General features: G+C 41.9%; 1 protein-coding gene across 2 annotated transcripts in view; it reads left to right on the top strand.

Moving 5' to 3' along the window:
• The window catches only part of shcbp1 (SHC SH2-domain binding protein 1), a 67,796-nt gene that overhangs the window by 39,101 nt on the left and 10,335 nt on the right, over positions 1 to 18,360 (top strand). For both annotated transcript variants that reach the window (XM_038806632.1, XM_038806631.1), the window contains exons 11-13: positions 7,881 to 7,999; positions 12,655 to 12,741; positions 15,327 to 15,474. In XM_038806632.1, coding sequence (XP_038662560.1) covers positions 7,881 to 7,999; positions 12,655 to 12,741; positions 15,327 to 15,474 — 354 coding nt within the window. The remainder of the gene's footprint in view (positions 1 to 7,880; positions 8,000 to 12,654; positions 12,742 to 15,326; positions 15,475 to 18,360) is intronic.

Here is an 18,360-nt window from a genome sequence, read left to right as displayed (position 1 = left end):
TTAGCTACATCTTGCAAACCAGAAAAAGATCCATTTACCCTGACAATGCCTTCTGTGGGTTAGCTAGCCCTCCATCCAAGCAAATAAATTACCCCTAACCCCATGTGATCTTACCTTGTGAATGAACCTTTTGTGCGGTACCTTATCAAATGCCTTCTGGAAGTCCAGATATACTACGTCTCCATGATCTCCATCATCCACTTTGCTTGTTACATCTTCGAAGAACTCTTATTAAATTAGTCAAGCATATTTTATCTTTCATAAAACCATGTTGACTCTGATGGATTGCGTTTTTACTTTATAAATGTTCTGTTATTATTTCCTTAATAATGGATTCTAACAATCTCCTAACGACAGATGTTAAACTAACTGTCTATAATTTCCTACTTTCTGCCTCCCTCCCTTTTTGAATAAAGGTGTTATATTAGCATTTTCCAATCCACCGATTCTTCCATACAGGGCATTTTGAAGTATTTTAACCAATCTTGCAGCCACTCTCTTTAAGACCCTTGGATATAGGCCATCGGGCTCTGGGGACTTTTCTGCCTTCAAACCCAATAGTTTGCTCAGTACATTTTCCCTATTGGTGATGGTTGTTCTACGTTCCTCCCTTTCCATTTCCTATTACTATTGGGATGGTGCTATGTTCTCCACCATGAAAACTGAGGCAAAATATTGATTCAGTATCTCCGCCATTTTTGTGTTTCCCACTATTAACTCCCCAGTCTCATCCTTTAGGGAACCAACATTCACTTTACCTACTCTCTTCCCTTTTATATGCTTATAGAAACTAGTTTTCTTTCATTAAAAAAATAATAATTTAAAGTACCCAATTCTTTTTTTTCCAATTAAGGGGCAATTTAGCGTGGCCAGTTCAACTACCCTGCACATCTTTGGGTTGTGGCGGGTTAGACCCACGCAGACACGACGAGAATGTGCAAACTCCACAATGACTGTGACCCGGGGCTGGGATCGAACCTGGGTCCTCAGCCTAGTTTTCTTTCATAATTTACCTTTGCTCTTTTTATTACTTTTTAGTAACCCTTTGTTGGTGTTTAAAAGTTTCTCAATCTTCCAGCGAGCCACTGGCCTTTGCAATAAGCATTCCTTAGTTTTTGTCTTTGTTGTCCTACCTTTTTAGTCCTACTGCCCAGTCTGCTGGGTCAAATTTGTCCCCATGCATATGTAATTACCTTTGTTTCATTCCAGGTCTCTTGTGTGGGACTCCAGTTTCTCACCAAAAACTGAATTCAATTAGTGTTCATAAACTTGCAATGATTCTCAGTGTTACCCTCCATATCTAAAGCACTCCACTGTCTTCACCTTTTTACTTGCAGCTTCTTTCTTTACTTGATGCAGTGCACCTGCTTATGTGCGCCATAGACTTTCTGAATTTGCTTTGTATTATTGATGGCCATTTCCATGTTCTGGTAAATTTCTAGAACTTTCTTAAAGCAAGTGTTGCTTCTCCCAGCAAACGCTGCTGAATGCTGCCCTCGTTAATGCCACAAACCAGTTTGTTCTGAAGCATGCCTTCCAAAACCGGCCCAAAATTGCAATGCTCAGAGGGTGGGCGTAATTCGGCAACAGTTAGTTACAGACTGTCCCGTCTTCCAAAAATGACTGAAATTTGAAAAGCTGTTCCATTACTGAGGATTGTAGTGATACTGAATGAGTGTAACTAAATCCACAAAAATGTCCCCTGATTTCTGTGGTGTAGCTACATTTCTCAATAGCTCATGGGTGGCACGGTGATTAGCACTGCTGCCTCACAGGGCCAGACCTGGGTCTGGATTCGTCGGGATTCTGGTCTGTCTGGAGTTTGCACATTCTCCCCGTTTGCACATTCTCCCCGTGTCTGTGGGTTTTCTTCAAGTCTGCTGTTTTTTTTTATTCTCATCGGCAAAAAGATGTGGGAACATGACCACAAAAAAGATGGTTAAAATGCATTGAAAGTTAATCTTTAATATATAAAAATAATGTTTAAAATACAATATGGACTGAAAAACAGGAGAAAAACATCAAAATAACAGTGAAATACAAACATACACAGGTAACAACAACTAATGACATCATCTTACTCTTACTGATGATATCAGAAATAGATTTAAATAAGATGCATAATAATACTCCGGTTTTAATCAGGGAAATATGCTTGAATTGGGTCTGAGTTTAAAAATCAGGAATTCTGTGTAATGGATTTCATACGTTTTCGTGTCTGCAGTTAAATCATTAAAAGTTAAATATCAAGAATTTTCCTTTCCGTTCTTGTACTAATCGCTGGCTGCTTTACATTCTGTTGATATTTTAGGGAAATGATCATTTATATGCCTTTCACATTCAGAACTTATCTTCAAATAAATTGTTTCAAGTCTCATTGCTCCTAATGCCATTTTGTTTTAATTTTGAAATCTGCTTTCTTTGGCAGAAAGGTTGATGATTAGATACTGTATATTGTGTAATGTCTTTTGATGGTTCGGAATTGAAATCAACTTGTCAAAATTCATTCCAATCAACTTAATTTACTGTTGCAAAGATTTGTGTTTCCAATGCTTCAAACATCAGGGGCGGGATTCTTTGACCCCCCCCCGACGGGTCGGAGAATCGCCGGGGGGTGGCGCGAATCCTGCTCCGACACCGGCTGCCGAATTCTCTGGCGCCGCTCTTTTTGCGGGGGTGGGGATCGCGCCGCGCCAGTTGGTGGCTGTTACCAGTGGCACCCCCCCCCCCCCCCCCCCCGGCGATTCTTCGGTCCCCGATGGGTCATGTGGCCGCCCGTTTTCGGCCAGTACCGCCGGTGTGGATTAGACCAGGTCCGTACCAGCGGGACCTGGCGCTGAGGGCAGCCTGCCGAGTCCTCCGGGGGATGGGGGGCCACCAATCTGCAGGCGGGCCTGTGCTTTGGGGACACTCTTTCCGCCGGCTCGCGCCAGCCGGTGGAGGCCCTTCGGCGCTGGTTGGCGGGGCGCCGGCCTAGCTCCCGAAGGTGCGGAGGATTCTGCACCTTCCGGGTGGCCCGACGCCAGAGTGGTTCACGCCACTCCTTGGCGCTGCCCCGCTCCGCCGGATACTGGAGAATCCCGGCCCAGATCCTGGTGTGCTGCACTGTTGTTACGACACCCTGGGCAAATGCATGGTTAATTCCAGCTCCACTTGACCTGGAGTCACCATACCCAGTGAAATTACTGAAATACCCAAGGTCTTTGGTTGAGTCCAATAAACTATTCTAACTTTAAAACGCAAGTAACCTTTTTGTTATGAACTGTATCTTCAACTTAAACAAAGAGAAAATGTAGCTGGCCATCTACTACTCATTTCCGAATGCTCCCTTTTCAAACTCTCACCACACACCCACAGACAGACCACATAGAGAGGAGAGGGTGGTGGAAAGGGAAATAAAATATGAATAAAATAAAGGATAGGGATCTTAGATTCACAGGGATGACTTCCAGTCAATGTATTTCTGAAGATCAGGCTTCCAGTTTGGTACTTGACTTGACATAATCCTGAGCAAGTTTGTCTATCTTCCATGCAGACTCAGCATCATTTCAGGTTCACAGTAAATGCTAGACACTCACTGCTTTCAAAACAATGGATCAGTTTTTTACTTCAGCCCCTGAAGAGCAACAAACTATTGGTTTTGATACACCGTCAGCTTCCACCAACGGATAGCAGGCAGCAGAAAGAGAAAATGGCTCCCTTCACACCTTGAGGTTTGATCACTTCTGGAACGTTCTCTCAGAAATATCATTCAGCAGGAACCAATCGGTGACTCTTGTCATGTAGAGCATGGTGACATGATAGAACAATGCTTAGCACTGTTGCTTCATAGCACCAGTGACCCAGGTTCGGTTCCTGGCTTGGGTCACTGTCTGTGCGGAGTCTGCACATTCTCCCTGTCGTGGGTTTGCTCCGGTTTCCCCCCACAAGTCCCGAAAGATGTGCTTGTTAGGTGAATTGGACATTCTGAATTCTCCCCCGGGAACCTGAACAGGCGCCGTAGTGTGGCGACTAGGGATTTTCACAGTAACTTCACTGCAGTGTTAATGTAAGCCTACTTGTGACACTAATAAAGTTTTTTATTATTATTATTGTTATTATTACTACTGTCTCTGGTCCAACTATTGGTTGCCAGTTAACCAATCAAACTGATTTCCTCCAAAACCAGTTCCACCCATCTACTGATGCTAAAGAGTCTGGCTTCTCCTTCTCCCAATACAGTCTGAAGAAACAGTACCCGAGTCTTGTGCTTTCTTCTCTCTACTTATTGATCCATGGACCAAAGCAATAAAATAAAAGAAATGGAAACAAAGGAAATAGACCGAAAGATCTCTGGAGCTGCTGAAAGTATGCATTGGCTAAGTTATTTTGGCAATCAAGACCCCAGCTAATGAAGTCCAATCCATCAACAATTTACAGTTAATTTTAAACACCACTTCATGATCACGTTCCCACTCATACCTGGTTGCTGACTAGATTATCAGACTTTTAAAACATTCATTTATGGGATATGGGCATCACTGGCTATGCCAGCGTTTATTGCCCATCTCTGATTGTTGTTGAGAAGGTGGTAGTGAGCTGCTGTCTTGATTTACTGCATTTCGTCATGACCTGCTTCTGTATCTGACGAATCGTAAATTATGCTGAACATTGTGAAAATATCCCCACCTCTGACTTTATGATAAAAGGAACATCATTGATGACACAGCTGAAGATGGTTGGGCCTAGGACTGTATTCTGAGGAACTCCTGCAGTGATGCCCTGGAGCTGAGATGATTGACCTTCAACCACCACAACCATCTTCCTTAATGCCAGGTATTCCTGTGCCAGACATTCCTAGAAGTCAGTCTCTGCAGCAAATACATTCAAAGTAGAAGCTGCTTTTCATTTGCTTTATGGATTCTGATTGCTGCAGTTTATAGTACTGACATATAATTACATGTTTACTGTCTTTAACCTGGCAGTGACTGGTATGTTGATATTCTTTTATATATTTCTTTACTGTTTTTAAATTGCTAAATGCTTCCCTCTTTAGATATTCCCACATGATCACAGTTTGAACTTAATACAATTAGTGTTAGTTCAAACATTTTCAGTTTCTGTAATTGAAGGAACATTACTGTATCGCTCCTACACACAATTCAGATTTGAATCTTAATGTTTTGTATATAAACAGACCAGAGAATGTTCACCATTAAACTACTGTGTATTTACAGCCTTAACAGTTTCCTTTCTAAATGTTATTTACCCAAATGTAGAGCAATAACCCTGAAAACAATCATTGTTGCAAAATTTTAATTCTGCTCTCAAATGTCGGCATGGCTTAGTGTGCTGCATGACTGTAGTGAAACTTCAGCAACTTTGAACTTGTCTGCTGAGAAAGTATTCTTGGAGATCTTATTCTCTGGGTGATTGTGACACTTGAGAATAAAACCTCTACCAATCACCAGTACATGAACAGCCTTTATGGTTCTATTGCTTTTTATAGATGGTATACCTAATCATGACTGATATTAATTGCTCTTGGTATTTGTACAGTTATTTAAATAAATTGCTGCACCAATTCTTTTTGTAGAAATTAAGCTGAGTAATGAATTAGTAGACAGTGCAAGCAATAACAGTATTTTTTTATCCCAGAATTTTTCCTGTTTCTTTCTCGATGACAAATCTGAAATATTGATCTGTACATATGATGTACACAAATTCATTGTGTTGTGTTCTGAAATATTGACTTCTAGCTTAGATGCGTGGTGGTAATTTTCAGGGTGTAAAATATGGAGAAGGAAAACATTTATAATAATTTTATAGATTTTTGGGGTTAGATTGATTACCATTTCCGGCTGAGCGGCCCAAGTTTACAAGTTACAATACGTTAGCTGAACAGGAATAAATTGCAAGCCTGTGGCAAAAATGCTGAGATGTGGGACTAAAATGGACTAACGTTTTTAAAGAACCAGCATAGGCATGAGGCAGAGAACAATACAGCACAGTAACAGGCCCTTCGGCTCTCCAATCCTGCGCCGATCACGTGTCCTATCTCGACCAACAGCCTGTATCCTCTATACCCCGTCTTTTCATGTGCCTTTCCAGATAAGTCTTAAAGGTCGCTAACATATCTGCCTCAACCACCTCACTTGGCAGTGCATTCCAGGCCACTATCACCCTCTGTGTGTGTGTGTGTGTAAAAAAAAAAAACATCCCCCCCCCCCCCCCCCCCCCCCCGCATATCTCCACTGAAACTTCCCCCCCCTCACCTTGAACTTGTGCCCCCTTGTAATTTTCAATTCCTTCCTGGGAAAAAGCCTCAATGTTCACCCTATCTATATCCCTAATAATTTTATAAACTTCCACGTCCTTCTGGTAGTGTGGTTACCAGAATTGGGCACAGTATTCCAAATGTGGCCGAACCAATGTTCTATATAACTAACATAATTTTCAGGCGTTTATATTCGATACCCCGTCCTATGAAGGCAAGCATGCCATATGTTTTCTTCACCACCATTTCCACCTGTGCTGCACTTTTAATGATCTGTGGACCTGCACGTCCAGACCTCTGTGTCTATGCTCCTGATGGTTCTGCCATTTATTTTGTAGCTCCCATCTGAATTGGATCTACCAAAATGCATCACCTCGCATTTGTCCGCGTTAAATTCCATCTGCCATTTCTCTGCCCAATTTGTCAGCCTATCTATATCCTGCTGTATTCTCTGACAATCTTCATCACTATCGACAACTCCTGCAATCTTAATATCATCTGCAAACTTGCTAATCAGACCCGCTACATTTTCTTCCAAATCATTTATATGTATTACAAAGAGCAGAGGTCTCAGTACTGATCCCTGTGGAACACCACTAGTTACATACCTCTATTTGGAAAAACACCTTTCCACTGCTACCCTCTGTTTTCGATGGCCAAGCCAGTTCCATTTTCTGTGCTGCAAGATGCATTGACCCATAACTTCCAGGCACCAGGGTGTCCTGACCAGGGGGGTGCCCTCAAAATTCACCCCCCAATACTTGAAGTCCCCATATAAAGATTGCATGACAATTATCCTGCAATGTGAACCACCCAAAACTCCAATTTAAGTGGCAAACCTGAAATAGTTCTGGCTGCTCTACAGGAATATTTGCCCATAAAATGTGAGAAGAATTAAACCCATTTCTAACTCCTGGGTAACTATACTAGTGACCCGACTGAATTTCTCCAACTAACCGTGACCCCTCATGTGACCCCCCCTCCCCTGTACTCTCCCTATTCACCCCACCCTCTAATCCTACCCACTTTCTCTCTAGCTGGACCTTTAAACTTACTTGCTTTACGGAGGCTGGTGCTGTAATAGTGTGAGGGTCCGGGGGGGGGTGCCCTCTTCTTCTGACTCAGCTGCCCTCAGCAAGCCTCGGAACCCCCCACTGTATCTTTCTCGCTTGGCCTGAGTTGTAAGATCTGCATTTCAAGGTAAGTAATTGGGAAAGGAGTGGCAATCTGACTGTGAGCGCCACTCCATTGAAGTTTCACCCCAGTGATTCTGCAGGTTGATTTTCTTCGGACCAACATGTAAGTTAAAGACTGATATTGGGTGTCAGGTGAAACAAATAAACTTGTGCAACTAGGTTGAAGATTATTGCTACAATGTTTGAAAAATAACTTTGATAATTAACTATTGGAAGAATATTTGACTTTGAGTGGAATCTTTGCTTTGTGCGAAAGATCTAATTTTTTTGTGCTCACAACTGATTTGATATCTCAGTTAACCTAACATGTTTCGTAAAGCTGCACTTAAAACACTGACTATTCGCCAAAGTTAGTAATATTTATTTAATTCAGACTGCTGAATAAAGTGAAAAAACGTCTAAGATTCTTTTGTGTTTGAACTGTTTAGGTGTCCGAAAGGGCCAGGTTATTGTCGAGAATTGTGTATTCCAATGTGACACTACAGGAGTCGTATTGAGAACTTCAGCAAAACTGCATATGAAAAATTGTGATCTGTATGGAGCAAAGGTATAGTCTAATGACAAATTTACAAATACAATATTGATCTATAAAAATATTTAAAACGTAATTTAAATAATTGATAATCCCTTCTATATAACGACATCTTAGAATACCTGGTTTCAGCATGATGGAAGCATACAACTCTGCTCTGAACTCGATCTGAATTTGATCTAAATGCATCATAGAATTTGCAATGCAGAAGGAGGCCATTCGGCCCATCGAGTTTGCACCGGCCCTTGGAAAGAGCACCCCACTTAATGCCACACCTCAACCCTATCCCAGTAACCCTACCCAAACCTTTTTTTTTGGACACCAAGGGCAATTATGCATGACACCTAACCTGCACATCTTTGGACTGTGGGAGGAAACCGGAGCACCCGGAGGAAACCCACGCACACACTGGGAGAAGGTGCAGACTCCGCACAGACAGTGACCCAGTGGAGAATTGAACCTGGGACCTTGGAGCTGTGAAGCAACAGTGCTAATCATTGTGCAACTGTGCTGCCCCAAATTATATATTTTGTCAGTTGTATATTGGTTTCCTGAACGCATTTATATACAAATCTTTTGTGTTCAATTTACATAATTAGTCAGAAAATACACTTTTCTGTGCTTTTCAAGAATTGACTGCTTTTTACTTTTAGCATATCTAGTTATGTTGATTGTATACCCTTCTGTGGCAGCAACCTAGACATGATACATGAGAGTGAGATGGTCTTTGTTGTGGCTGGTAGGATGTGTGTAAAGAGTGTTATAGATGGATCTTTGCTGATTTTATTCTTTTCCCTCTTGTTTATGCCATCAGAGAATCTAATTGTGAAGTTCCCAGTGGCTGGTTTTAGCACAGCTGATAGATACTGAGGAATAATGTTGCTAGCTCTTTTTTGGTATTGGAATATGTGGAGAAGCCTAAATGTGGTTTTTTTTCTTGTGTCCATTCTTATCAAAACTTTGAAGTCAATAAGTATATTTTTATAAAAAGCAGACCAACCAGCAGCTTGAGTTTACTAAACTCAGCTATACAATGTAATTCATTTTTTAACTAATATTTTTGAGCTGGAGCAAATAAAATATACATAATTGTTGATTGAATGTAATTTGAGGTGAAGAGAGCAATAATTGAAGTTTGACTTTGTTGCCTTTCAAGTTATTTTCTTAAAGATGTTACCTCTTAAAAGTTCAATTGAACATTGAATTTCACCTTGTGTGCGGCAATGAATTTACATTGTATTTCTTTTTTTCAATATTATTATACTTTGGTGTGGGATTAAATATACTTCGTTTCTATGCCTAGGGTTTTACAATTCCATATAGGAAAACTGAAGTTTAGTTGAACTCAATTATGTCCACTGTACTTATGATTGCAGTGTTACCAACGTATTTTATTTTTTATCAAATTTAACCGATGGTTTCCACCCAATCATGCTTTGTATGAAATGTAACACACCATAATCTGCTTTGCGGCTTATTCTGTCGGAATTGCTGAGCAATAACTCTTTGCAGATTAGCTCCAATGTGCCCATGCTAAAGTAGCTTTTCACATATTTCTTTGCAGCTGTCTCTAGACTCTATCTTTCTTTTGCTGCCTTGATTGCACTGTAAAGTGAACAGCAAAATGTTTATTCAAGACATGACTTGTTTTGAATACGAATAGCAATTGAAATAGTTTTCCTGAAGGTATTCAGAACTAACATTGTATAATTGATTTAACTGCGTAGTTTAAAGATTAGAGCACACCAGGAAACATTCCTCAACTGGAGACTAGTACCTTTTTAAACACGGTTTTATTTTCTTTAGCAATAATTGAACTTTGAAGAAAGCAGTTTTGTAATTGCAGTTCATTTTCACCGAGTGAAGGAGCTGAATATTTGTTCGTAATTAAAATCATGTTAGCAATTTTAATTGAGTCGTTGGAGGCAATGCAAAGTTACATTTTTGAGCTGAGCTCATTAAATGTGTTTTTTTTTCTCCCGCATTGTGCTGCTGTATTTCTCAAGCTAAACTGTAATGATCATCAGGCATGTCAAGCCTGCCACATCCGGAATTGGTACAATTACATACGCAAGTCACCCACCCTTAATCATGCTCACTTCTGGGAGAGGCAAAGAAATTAATTCAAGATCACTGAGGAAATTTGTCTGGCAATTCAACATAACCAAAACAAGCTAGCAGCTGACCTTCCGTTTAAATTTGTTACACACACACATTTTGGCAGTTTGTTCCAGGACAAACATAAAAAAATTCTAATTTCTGAAGTTTGCTGCAGTTCCTGTGAAAAATCTTAAATCAGTGTTCTAGCGTTGGATTTCTTTTTTTTTTTTAAATATAAATTTGAGTACCCAATTATTCTTTTCCCCAATTAAGGGGCAATTTAGTGTGGCCAATCCACCTACCCCACACATTTTTGGGTTGTGGGGGGGAGACCCAAGCAAACATGGGGAGAATGTGAAAACTCTACACGGACAGTGACCCGGGGTCGGGATTGAACTCGGGTTGTCGGCGCTGTGAGGCAGCAGTGCTAACTACTGTGTCACCGTGCCACCCTAGTGTTGGATTTCTGCTTGATATTTGTAAGCTGCACAAAATTTAAAAGTGTGTTTTCCTACAACCACTCCTAATTGACTAAAGTCTACATAGTTTTCACATTAATGGGGCAATGATTGACTCAAAATTGACATTCAAGAAATCACGATGTGTTTGACATGATGAAACTGAATACTTAACCCAGTGTTCGTGACACAGTATATTTTCAAGGGGTTTAATTTTATCCTTAAATTACAGTACATCTATTTAGCCCATTTTCAGGTGTGCTATAATTAAGGGAATTATGGTCTTGAAGAAAATATATTGCTTTAACCAGCTGCAGAGCATTTATCCTGATCCAGTGAACAGTGAATTATATTCAATTAGATAAGATCACTTTCATCTTGCAGATCTTGAATTCAGTATGTAACCCTTTCGCATAGTTGTCTCAAAATTATTTTAATTCTTTGCGTCATTATTTTTGCCAATTAAAAAGTGCTACAATTTTGTCCGTTTTTTAAAAAAGTAATCATTTGGAAGGGGTTGGTTTGTTTAAAATTCATGTTACGATCCCAGTTGATATAACTGGACGAGGAAGATCCCAGAATGGAAACTTGGCTCAAAAGACCGTAACTTAAAAATAAAATGTGGGGAGTCACAGGTCTGCAAATTAGTTTTTAAAGAAGAAAAACACATTTCTTAAACATGAAAAATTTGGATTATGATACAATATGCCTTTACTCCTCCCTTAGTTTAACAAATCCAAACAGCTTTTAATTTTAACACTGATTACAAAGTACATCTTAATCTACAATGGTCTCATTAAAACACAGTCCCTTTTAAGTGCACAAGATGACTGTCGGCAATGTGTCCTCCACTCTGAACCCTAAGTGCATGTTTGTGGATGTCTCCTCAGAATCCCTACAGATGATTGTCACGTGAGAGTTTCCAAACTCCACTCCTAAAAACACGCTTTAAAATCTTCTCTCACAAGTATGCTTTTCCTTAATAGTTTGCCTTCTGAAATTCAGACCAGGTTTTCCAAATGACACTTTTGAACAAAGCTTCTGCTCCACTTTTAACAGCGAATCCAGTCCAGGATTTATACGACCCCCCTATTAGGTTTCCTTTGTCTTAACTTGCTCTTACGCTAATTCTCAAGATTCAGCTGCTGATTGCCATCATTATTTCAACTCTCATTCCACAGGCTGTACTAAAATCTCTCAAATCTGAAAATCACTTTAAATATCTTTCTGATATCTTAGCTACCTTCTCAGCTCTATCTGGCTTTATGGAACAGTTCTCTGATCCAGTAACAACCTCAGACTTGGAAACTTCCCTTAATTTCTTGAGTTTCCTTAAGTAGCTGCTCTTCAGATTTCTGCACTTGTTTTCTTAACCATTGCTCTGTGATATGGCTTTTCTCCCAGCAAAGTTAAGACAGATATTTTGTCTCTAGGCTTCTTAACCAACAGCTTCAAGCAGAGCTATAAGAGCTGCTTTCTCGTCACTACCTATTGATAACTGCAATCAAATTAGCTTACGAAAACCTAAAAGCTTCTCTACTGTACAAGGTCCCAGGTGCTAAGTAATTCCCACATGTTTATGCCTTTTATTTATTATTCACGCCATAGCCCCCTCTCCTCACAATAGAATCACAGTTGGAACTGAACCAACCCCCACACATCCGAACACCTTTGTCCAACATGAATCTTAACTATAGGTTTTATCCTTGCAGACACACAAACCTACTTAAAATTATACTTTATTTCTAACGTTTACCAATGCAAATATAAATTCTTTAAAACTACCTTTGTTTTCCTAACATTATCATCAAAGGTTTTTGTGAACAATATAATGCTCCCTAATTACCTCTTGTTTTCTTTGAGTATTTTGAACTGGGGAGGCATGGGAGAGATTCCTCTCTCTGCCCCTGCCACTGTCCCCTGACTTATCCCAAATAGAAACTAATTTCACATTGCAGACCATAAACGACCTGGTGCATAGTTTAATAATGTGTAGGAGATGTGTTATTGTTTTGGAAGTGGGTTTCTTGGGAGAGAATTAAGGGAAAAAGTATTTCAATCAACATAGAAGATTTAACAGAAAAATAATTAAAATGTTGTGGTATTCAACAGGGTGCAGGACTTGAAATTTATCCTAGTAGCACCTGCGAGCTATTTGGTAATGATGTACATCACTGCAAAGAAGGAATACGCATTAAGGTAAGCCCTGAAATATTTAGGGCGACAGTAGCAGCTTGCATTGATGTGTGCCTTTTAAAACATTTTTAAAGGACCCTCTTCATTTTTTTCCAATCAAGGGGCAATTTAATGTGACCAATTCACTTACCCTGCACATCTTTGTGTTGTGAGAGTGAGACCCACACAGACATGGGCAGAATGTGCAAACGTCCCACGGACAGTGACCCGGGGCTGGGATTGAACCTGGGTACTTGGTGCCGTGAGGCAGCAGTGCTAACCACTGCGCTACCGTGCCACTCCTTTTGATATAGTGCCTTATATAGAAAAATAAGTTCTACTGCACTTCACAGTTTAGAAATAGATGAGAAAACAAAAACCAAGCCAATCAAGGTAACCAAAAGTTTGCTCAAAAAGATACGTCAGTAGATGATTGGTGATGGCACGAGGATGTAGAAAAGCAGTTCCACACTTGAGGAGATGTGGTATATGAAAGTGGAGAATAAAAATATGAGGTAGGGGGGTGGGTGGCACTACTGAAATGATGCAGAGTAATTATAGGAAAAGATTACATAGCAAGACAAAATTATGTTCTAATTAACATAGGATATATTTAGATTGTATAATCTCCATGGTGCACCTCAGTTTGAGTTCCAGGCATGTGGTCAGGTATTCAAAATTCTTATGACTGCTGAAATACATATTAAATATTTGGGGTAAATTTTTAACTGGAGTTTTGCTGCTGCAAAGTTAGTGAAAGTACTGTAGTGTTGTCGGAGTTGACAGACGGAGTGCTGCTACCCCCTTTGAAAGGAGTGGTGTAGTTTTGGAAGGTCTCTGAAAAACCACTTGATCTCGGTCATTGAGGCTACGGCTACAGTGTCCCTTCGCCTGCAGAGTCACAGGGAGATTGAACAAAGACAGCGGGGAGAAGTTGTTTACAGAAGGAAGAGGGCTCTTAGCAGGAGGCCTTACCACCTTGGGTCTGAAACCTTAGCTTGAACCTGAACTCCATCCAGGAGTAGTATCTTTGGCAGCTATCTGTCACCAATGAAGTGGTCACAACTACAGTCGCAGCATGAGAACAATGCTGCCATTGGTTGTCAAGGTCTCAGTGGCTCTTGATTTCTACACCAGCAAATCCTGCCAGACTGGAGCTGGCATCACCAATGTAGATGTTTACCGTCCTACATCTGGGAGGTTACTGAGCCCATGTAAACAGAGAGAAGTAAGATGAACGTACATGCAGCTTTGCCAGGATAGGAAACTTTCCCCATGGTGGAAGGAGGTACGTCAATGGGAACTGCCACAGCAAGGATTCCACTGCCAGCTGGTGTGTGACCATGCCTAGACCATTATGCTGGTGACACACTGCTATCATGGCACAGTCACAATGCTTTAATTCTGTTCAAGCCAGCAGTTTCCCATCTGTTTGCTACTTGATCATAAATGGTGATGCTTCCATGATGACAACCATCCTGCAGTTAGGAACATTGTGTAATCTTGATGCAATATTTTTACTGACTGTACCACTTGAGAGAAACCCTCCAGTACTTGCAGGAGGGCGCCTCCCAATTTGTGGTGGTCTGCTGCCTCCTCAACAACCCTTGTAGACCTTGACACCAGAAATTTACCAGAGCAGAAGGATCACTCTGTATGGGCTGTCTGAGTGCCCCATTGTATTCCAGCTCCCCTGGAAAACTCCCCAGATCACCGTTGCTCATGGAGGTGTGGCATATTGAAATGAAAAATGAAAATCACTTATTATCACGAGTAGGCTTCAATGAAGTTACTATGAAAAGCCCCTAGTCGCCATATTCCGGCGCCTGTCCGGGGAGGCTGGTACAGGAATCGAACCGTGCTGCTGGCCTGCTTGGTCTGCTTTAAAAGCCAGCGATTTAGCCGAGTGAGCTAAACCAGCGTTTAGTACGCAATGCCATTTCAACGTGCACATTGATCTAGACTGTTTGTATGAGGTCATTGAACTTTTATCTAGCACTCATGACCAGATTCTGGCATTTGCCTCTGTAACTATCTGATCTCACTGCCTTTGTGTTTTCTATGCCTGGAGGGTCTCCTTATTCCTCTGGAAAGGTTAGGACTTCCTATCACCTCTGGCACTAAGTTCTGTTCTGTGGCTCTGTTCCTGGGAGCCCCCTCCGTCCTGTTGCTTTGTTACTTCCTGATCAGAGTATGTTTCTGCTGCAGCCAGAATATTCCTCTCCTTTTATGAGATGAAGGTTGGCTTTAAGAAGTCAGTTCAGCTTTAATTGGGATACGCCTCATTGATCTGGACCCCCTGCTGAGCATGCAGGCACTCAACAGGTTTGGTGCTGGGTTGCATGCCACAATCATAAAGATGAACAGGCATGCAATGTGAAGATTTGCATGTTGTCTTCATCACTTTCATTGGGCGTGGGGAATTGCATTGCAATCCCAGTGCCTGCTGGTGGGCCGTCTAGAATTTCTCATCCTTAATCTGGTAGGGGAGGAAGAGAGAAGGTAATAAGATTCCTACATATCCGTACTGTGCTTAGTAATGGATGTGCATGTAAATGTGCCATGATTGACCAGGATGCCATGTAATTTGTACTGTACATTTGTTGCAGAATTTCATGGAGGAACTGTATGATGTGCCAAAAATAACAATGATGAACAATCTGATTCATAATCATGAAGACTATGGTATCACAATGGCCAAGTTTACAATACCCTTTCCAAAAAGGAAAACTCCTGCAATTTTAACACAACCTATAAGTAAGAGGCAAAGAATTCTTTTAAATTGATTAGCTTTGTTACTTATGTGATTTGAATCAGGCAGGATGAAACTGAAGGATTTGCTAATAGTTGGATGGGGCTGGAGGCTAAGAAACTTTGTGGACGTGGGCCTTGTGTCAAATTGCCTGTTTCTGAACTGTTTATGCTATGTAATATTAAATCATAATTCTACAATGAATTATCTTTGAATATACTGAATAGGCTAGCAGTGCAATATATATGCTTTTGTTAAATGTTAGAGAACTTCCCTCCATGATATGGTCAGGAAACATCTGTTTGTTAGTACTAGTGTTCAGTTCCATTCACACTTTGGTTATAAAACGAACCAATGCTTCGTACAATTTATCAGACCAGAGCTGATAAATGATGGGTAACAGTCATGCCGCAGCTATTGACTATCTTGAATGAGCAAGCCCAGTCATCTCCACAAGTCATAAATAAAAGCAAATTACTGCGGTTGCTGTTATCTGAAACGAAAGACAAAATGCTGGAAAATCTCAGCAGGTCTGGCAGCATCTGTAGGGAGAGAAAAGAGCTAATGTTTTGAGTCTGATGACTCTTTTTCATCTCTTTGTCATTTCCACAAGACCTTAAATGGAACCAACATTGCTGTGTTCCCACACCCCTCCATTGGCACCTTGAGGGTCAGCTTTTATCAATGTCAAATTGGTCAAATCATATTGTTACTGACAGAAAGGGGGTTAATTTAAACAGCACTAATTTCTCCCCTCACCACAGAAAGGCATTTGATTTGTTTCCCTCTTTATACGCGACAACATATTTCCCAACCCCTCTATTTTGGTGTGATCCAATTTGCTATTAATAATCCGAGGGTTTATTTGTTTGCACACACTCAAAACACTGGGAGGACGATCACAATATTATCTCCTTTGCACTCATACAGTAAAAGGGGGCAAGAGAAAATAAAGACTTTACAGTGCAGAGATTACAAAGAAAATATTTATTGTTTCACGTGGGTTCCAGAGCCCTGAATCACAGTCCAATGAGATATTCCTTCATGAGTTTGGTGAGCTGGAAACTGATGCTGGATTAATTTTTCTGGTGGTGTTGACTTCACACAATGATATAGGAATACAGAGATGATTCAGTTCTGTAGGCAATGGTACAGAATTTCCAGCAGAAGCTGTGTAGATGGGGGTCAGGTGTCCAATCTGGGCCAAATCTCATCTCAGGCTGCCAGTCAGATGGTTTAAATAAAAAAACAGCCTGAGACTTTACAGTTCAGCAAGCAATATTACTGGTTCCACAAGCCAGGGCCCATCTCACATGATTCCCACATCTGCAAACTGTCTTTGACAAATGGCTTCCCCAAGATTGTTGAATGTCTCAACTATTAAGAATTGAAAGGAAGGTTGTGGAGCCCTTTATCTTAGCAGATGAACAGTCTACTGTTGGCCAGCCTGGTTATAGAATGCAGATATCCTTTGTACAGCTCTATTTGAATTTAGTCTGTGCAGTCCACAGGAATAGCAGCTCGCTCTCTGTCTCTCTCTCTCTGGCTCTCACTCTGTCTCTCTCTCTGTCTGTCTCTCTCTCTCTCTGTCTCTCTCTCTCCCTCTGTGTGTGTATCTCTCTGTGTCTCTTTCTCACTGTGTTTCTCACTGTGTTTCTCACTGTGTCTCTTTCTCTCTGTGTCTCTCTCTGTGTGTGTCTCTCTCTCTGTGTCTCTGTATCTCTCTCTCTGTATCTCTCTCTCTGTGTCTCTCTCTCTGTGTGTCTCTCTCTGTGCGTCTCTCTCTGTGCGTCTCTCTCTGTGCGTCTCTCTCTGTGCGTCTCTCTCTGTGCGTCTCTCTCTGTGCGTCTCTCTCTGTGCGTCTCTCTCTGTGCGTCTCTCTCTGTGCGTCTCTCTCTGTGCGTCTCTCTCTGTGCGTCTCTCTCTGTGCGTCTCTCTCTGTGCGTCTCTCTCTGTGCGTCTCTCTCTGTGCGTCTCTCTCTGTGCGTCTCTCTCTGTGCGTCTCTCTCTGTGCGTCTCTCTCTGTGCGTCTCTCTCTGTGCGTCTCTCTCTGTGCGTCTCTCTCTGTGCGTCTCTCCCTGTGCGTCTCTCCCTGTGCGTCTCTCCCTGTGCGTCTCTCCCTGTGCGTCTCTCCCTGTGCGTCTCTCCCTGTGCGTCTCTCCCTGTGCGTCTCTCCCTGTGCGTCTCTCCCTGTGCGTCTCTCCCTGTGCGTCTCTCCCTGTGCGTCTCTCCCTGTGCGTCTCTCCCTGTGCGTCTCTCCCTGTGCGTCTCTCCCTGTGCGTCTCTCCCTGTGCGTCTCTCCCTGTGCGTCTCTCCATGTGCGTCTCTCCCTGTGCGTCTCTCCCTGTGCGTCTCTCTCTGTGCGTCTCTCTCTGTGCGTCTCTCTCTGTGCGTCTCTCTCTGTGCGTCTCTCTCTGTGCGTCTCTCTCTGTGCGTCTCTCCTGTGCGTCTCTCTCTCTGTGCGTCTCTCTCTCTGTGCGTCTCTCTCTCTGTGCGTCTCTCTCTCTGTGCGTCTCTCTCTCTGTGCGTCTCTCTCTCTGTGCGTCTCTCTCTCTGTGCGTCTCTCTCTCTGTGCGTCTCTCTCTCTGTGCGTCTCTCTCTCTGTGCGTCTCTCTCTCTGTGCGCTCTCTCTCTGTGCGTCTCTCCTGTGCGTCTCTCTCTCTGTGCGTCTCTCTCTCTGTGCGTCTCTCTCTCTGTGCGTCTCTCTCTCTGTGCGTCTCTCTCTCTGTGCGTCTCTCTCTCTGTGCGTCTCTCTCTCTGTGCGTCTCTCTCTCTCTCTCTCTCTGTGCGTCTCTCTCTCTCTCTCTCTGTGCGTCTCTCTCTCTCTCTCTCTCTGTGCGTCTCTCTCTCTCTCTGTGCGTCTCTCTCTCTCTTCTTGTGCGTTCCTCTCT

The sequence above is a fragment of the Scyliorhinus canicula genome, chromosome 9, assembly GCF_902713615.1.
Source record: "Scyliorhinus canicula chromosome 9, sScyCan1.1, whole genome shotgun sequence".
NCBI classification, from domain to species: Eukaryota; Metazoa; Chordata; class Chondrichthyes; order Carcharhiniformes; family Scyliorhinidae; genus Scyliorhinus; species Scyliorhinus canicula.
This window is presented reverse-complemented; position numbering and strand designations above follow the sequence as displayed.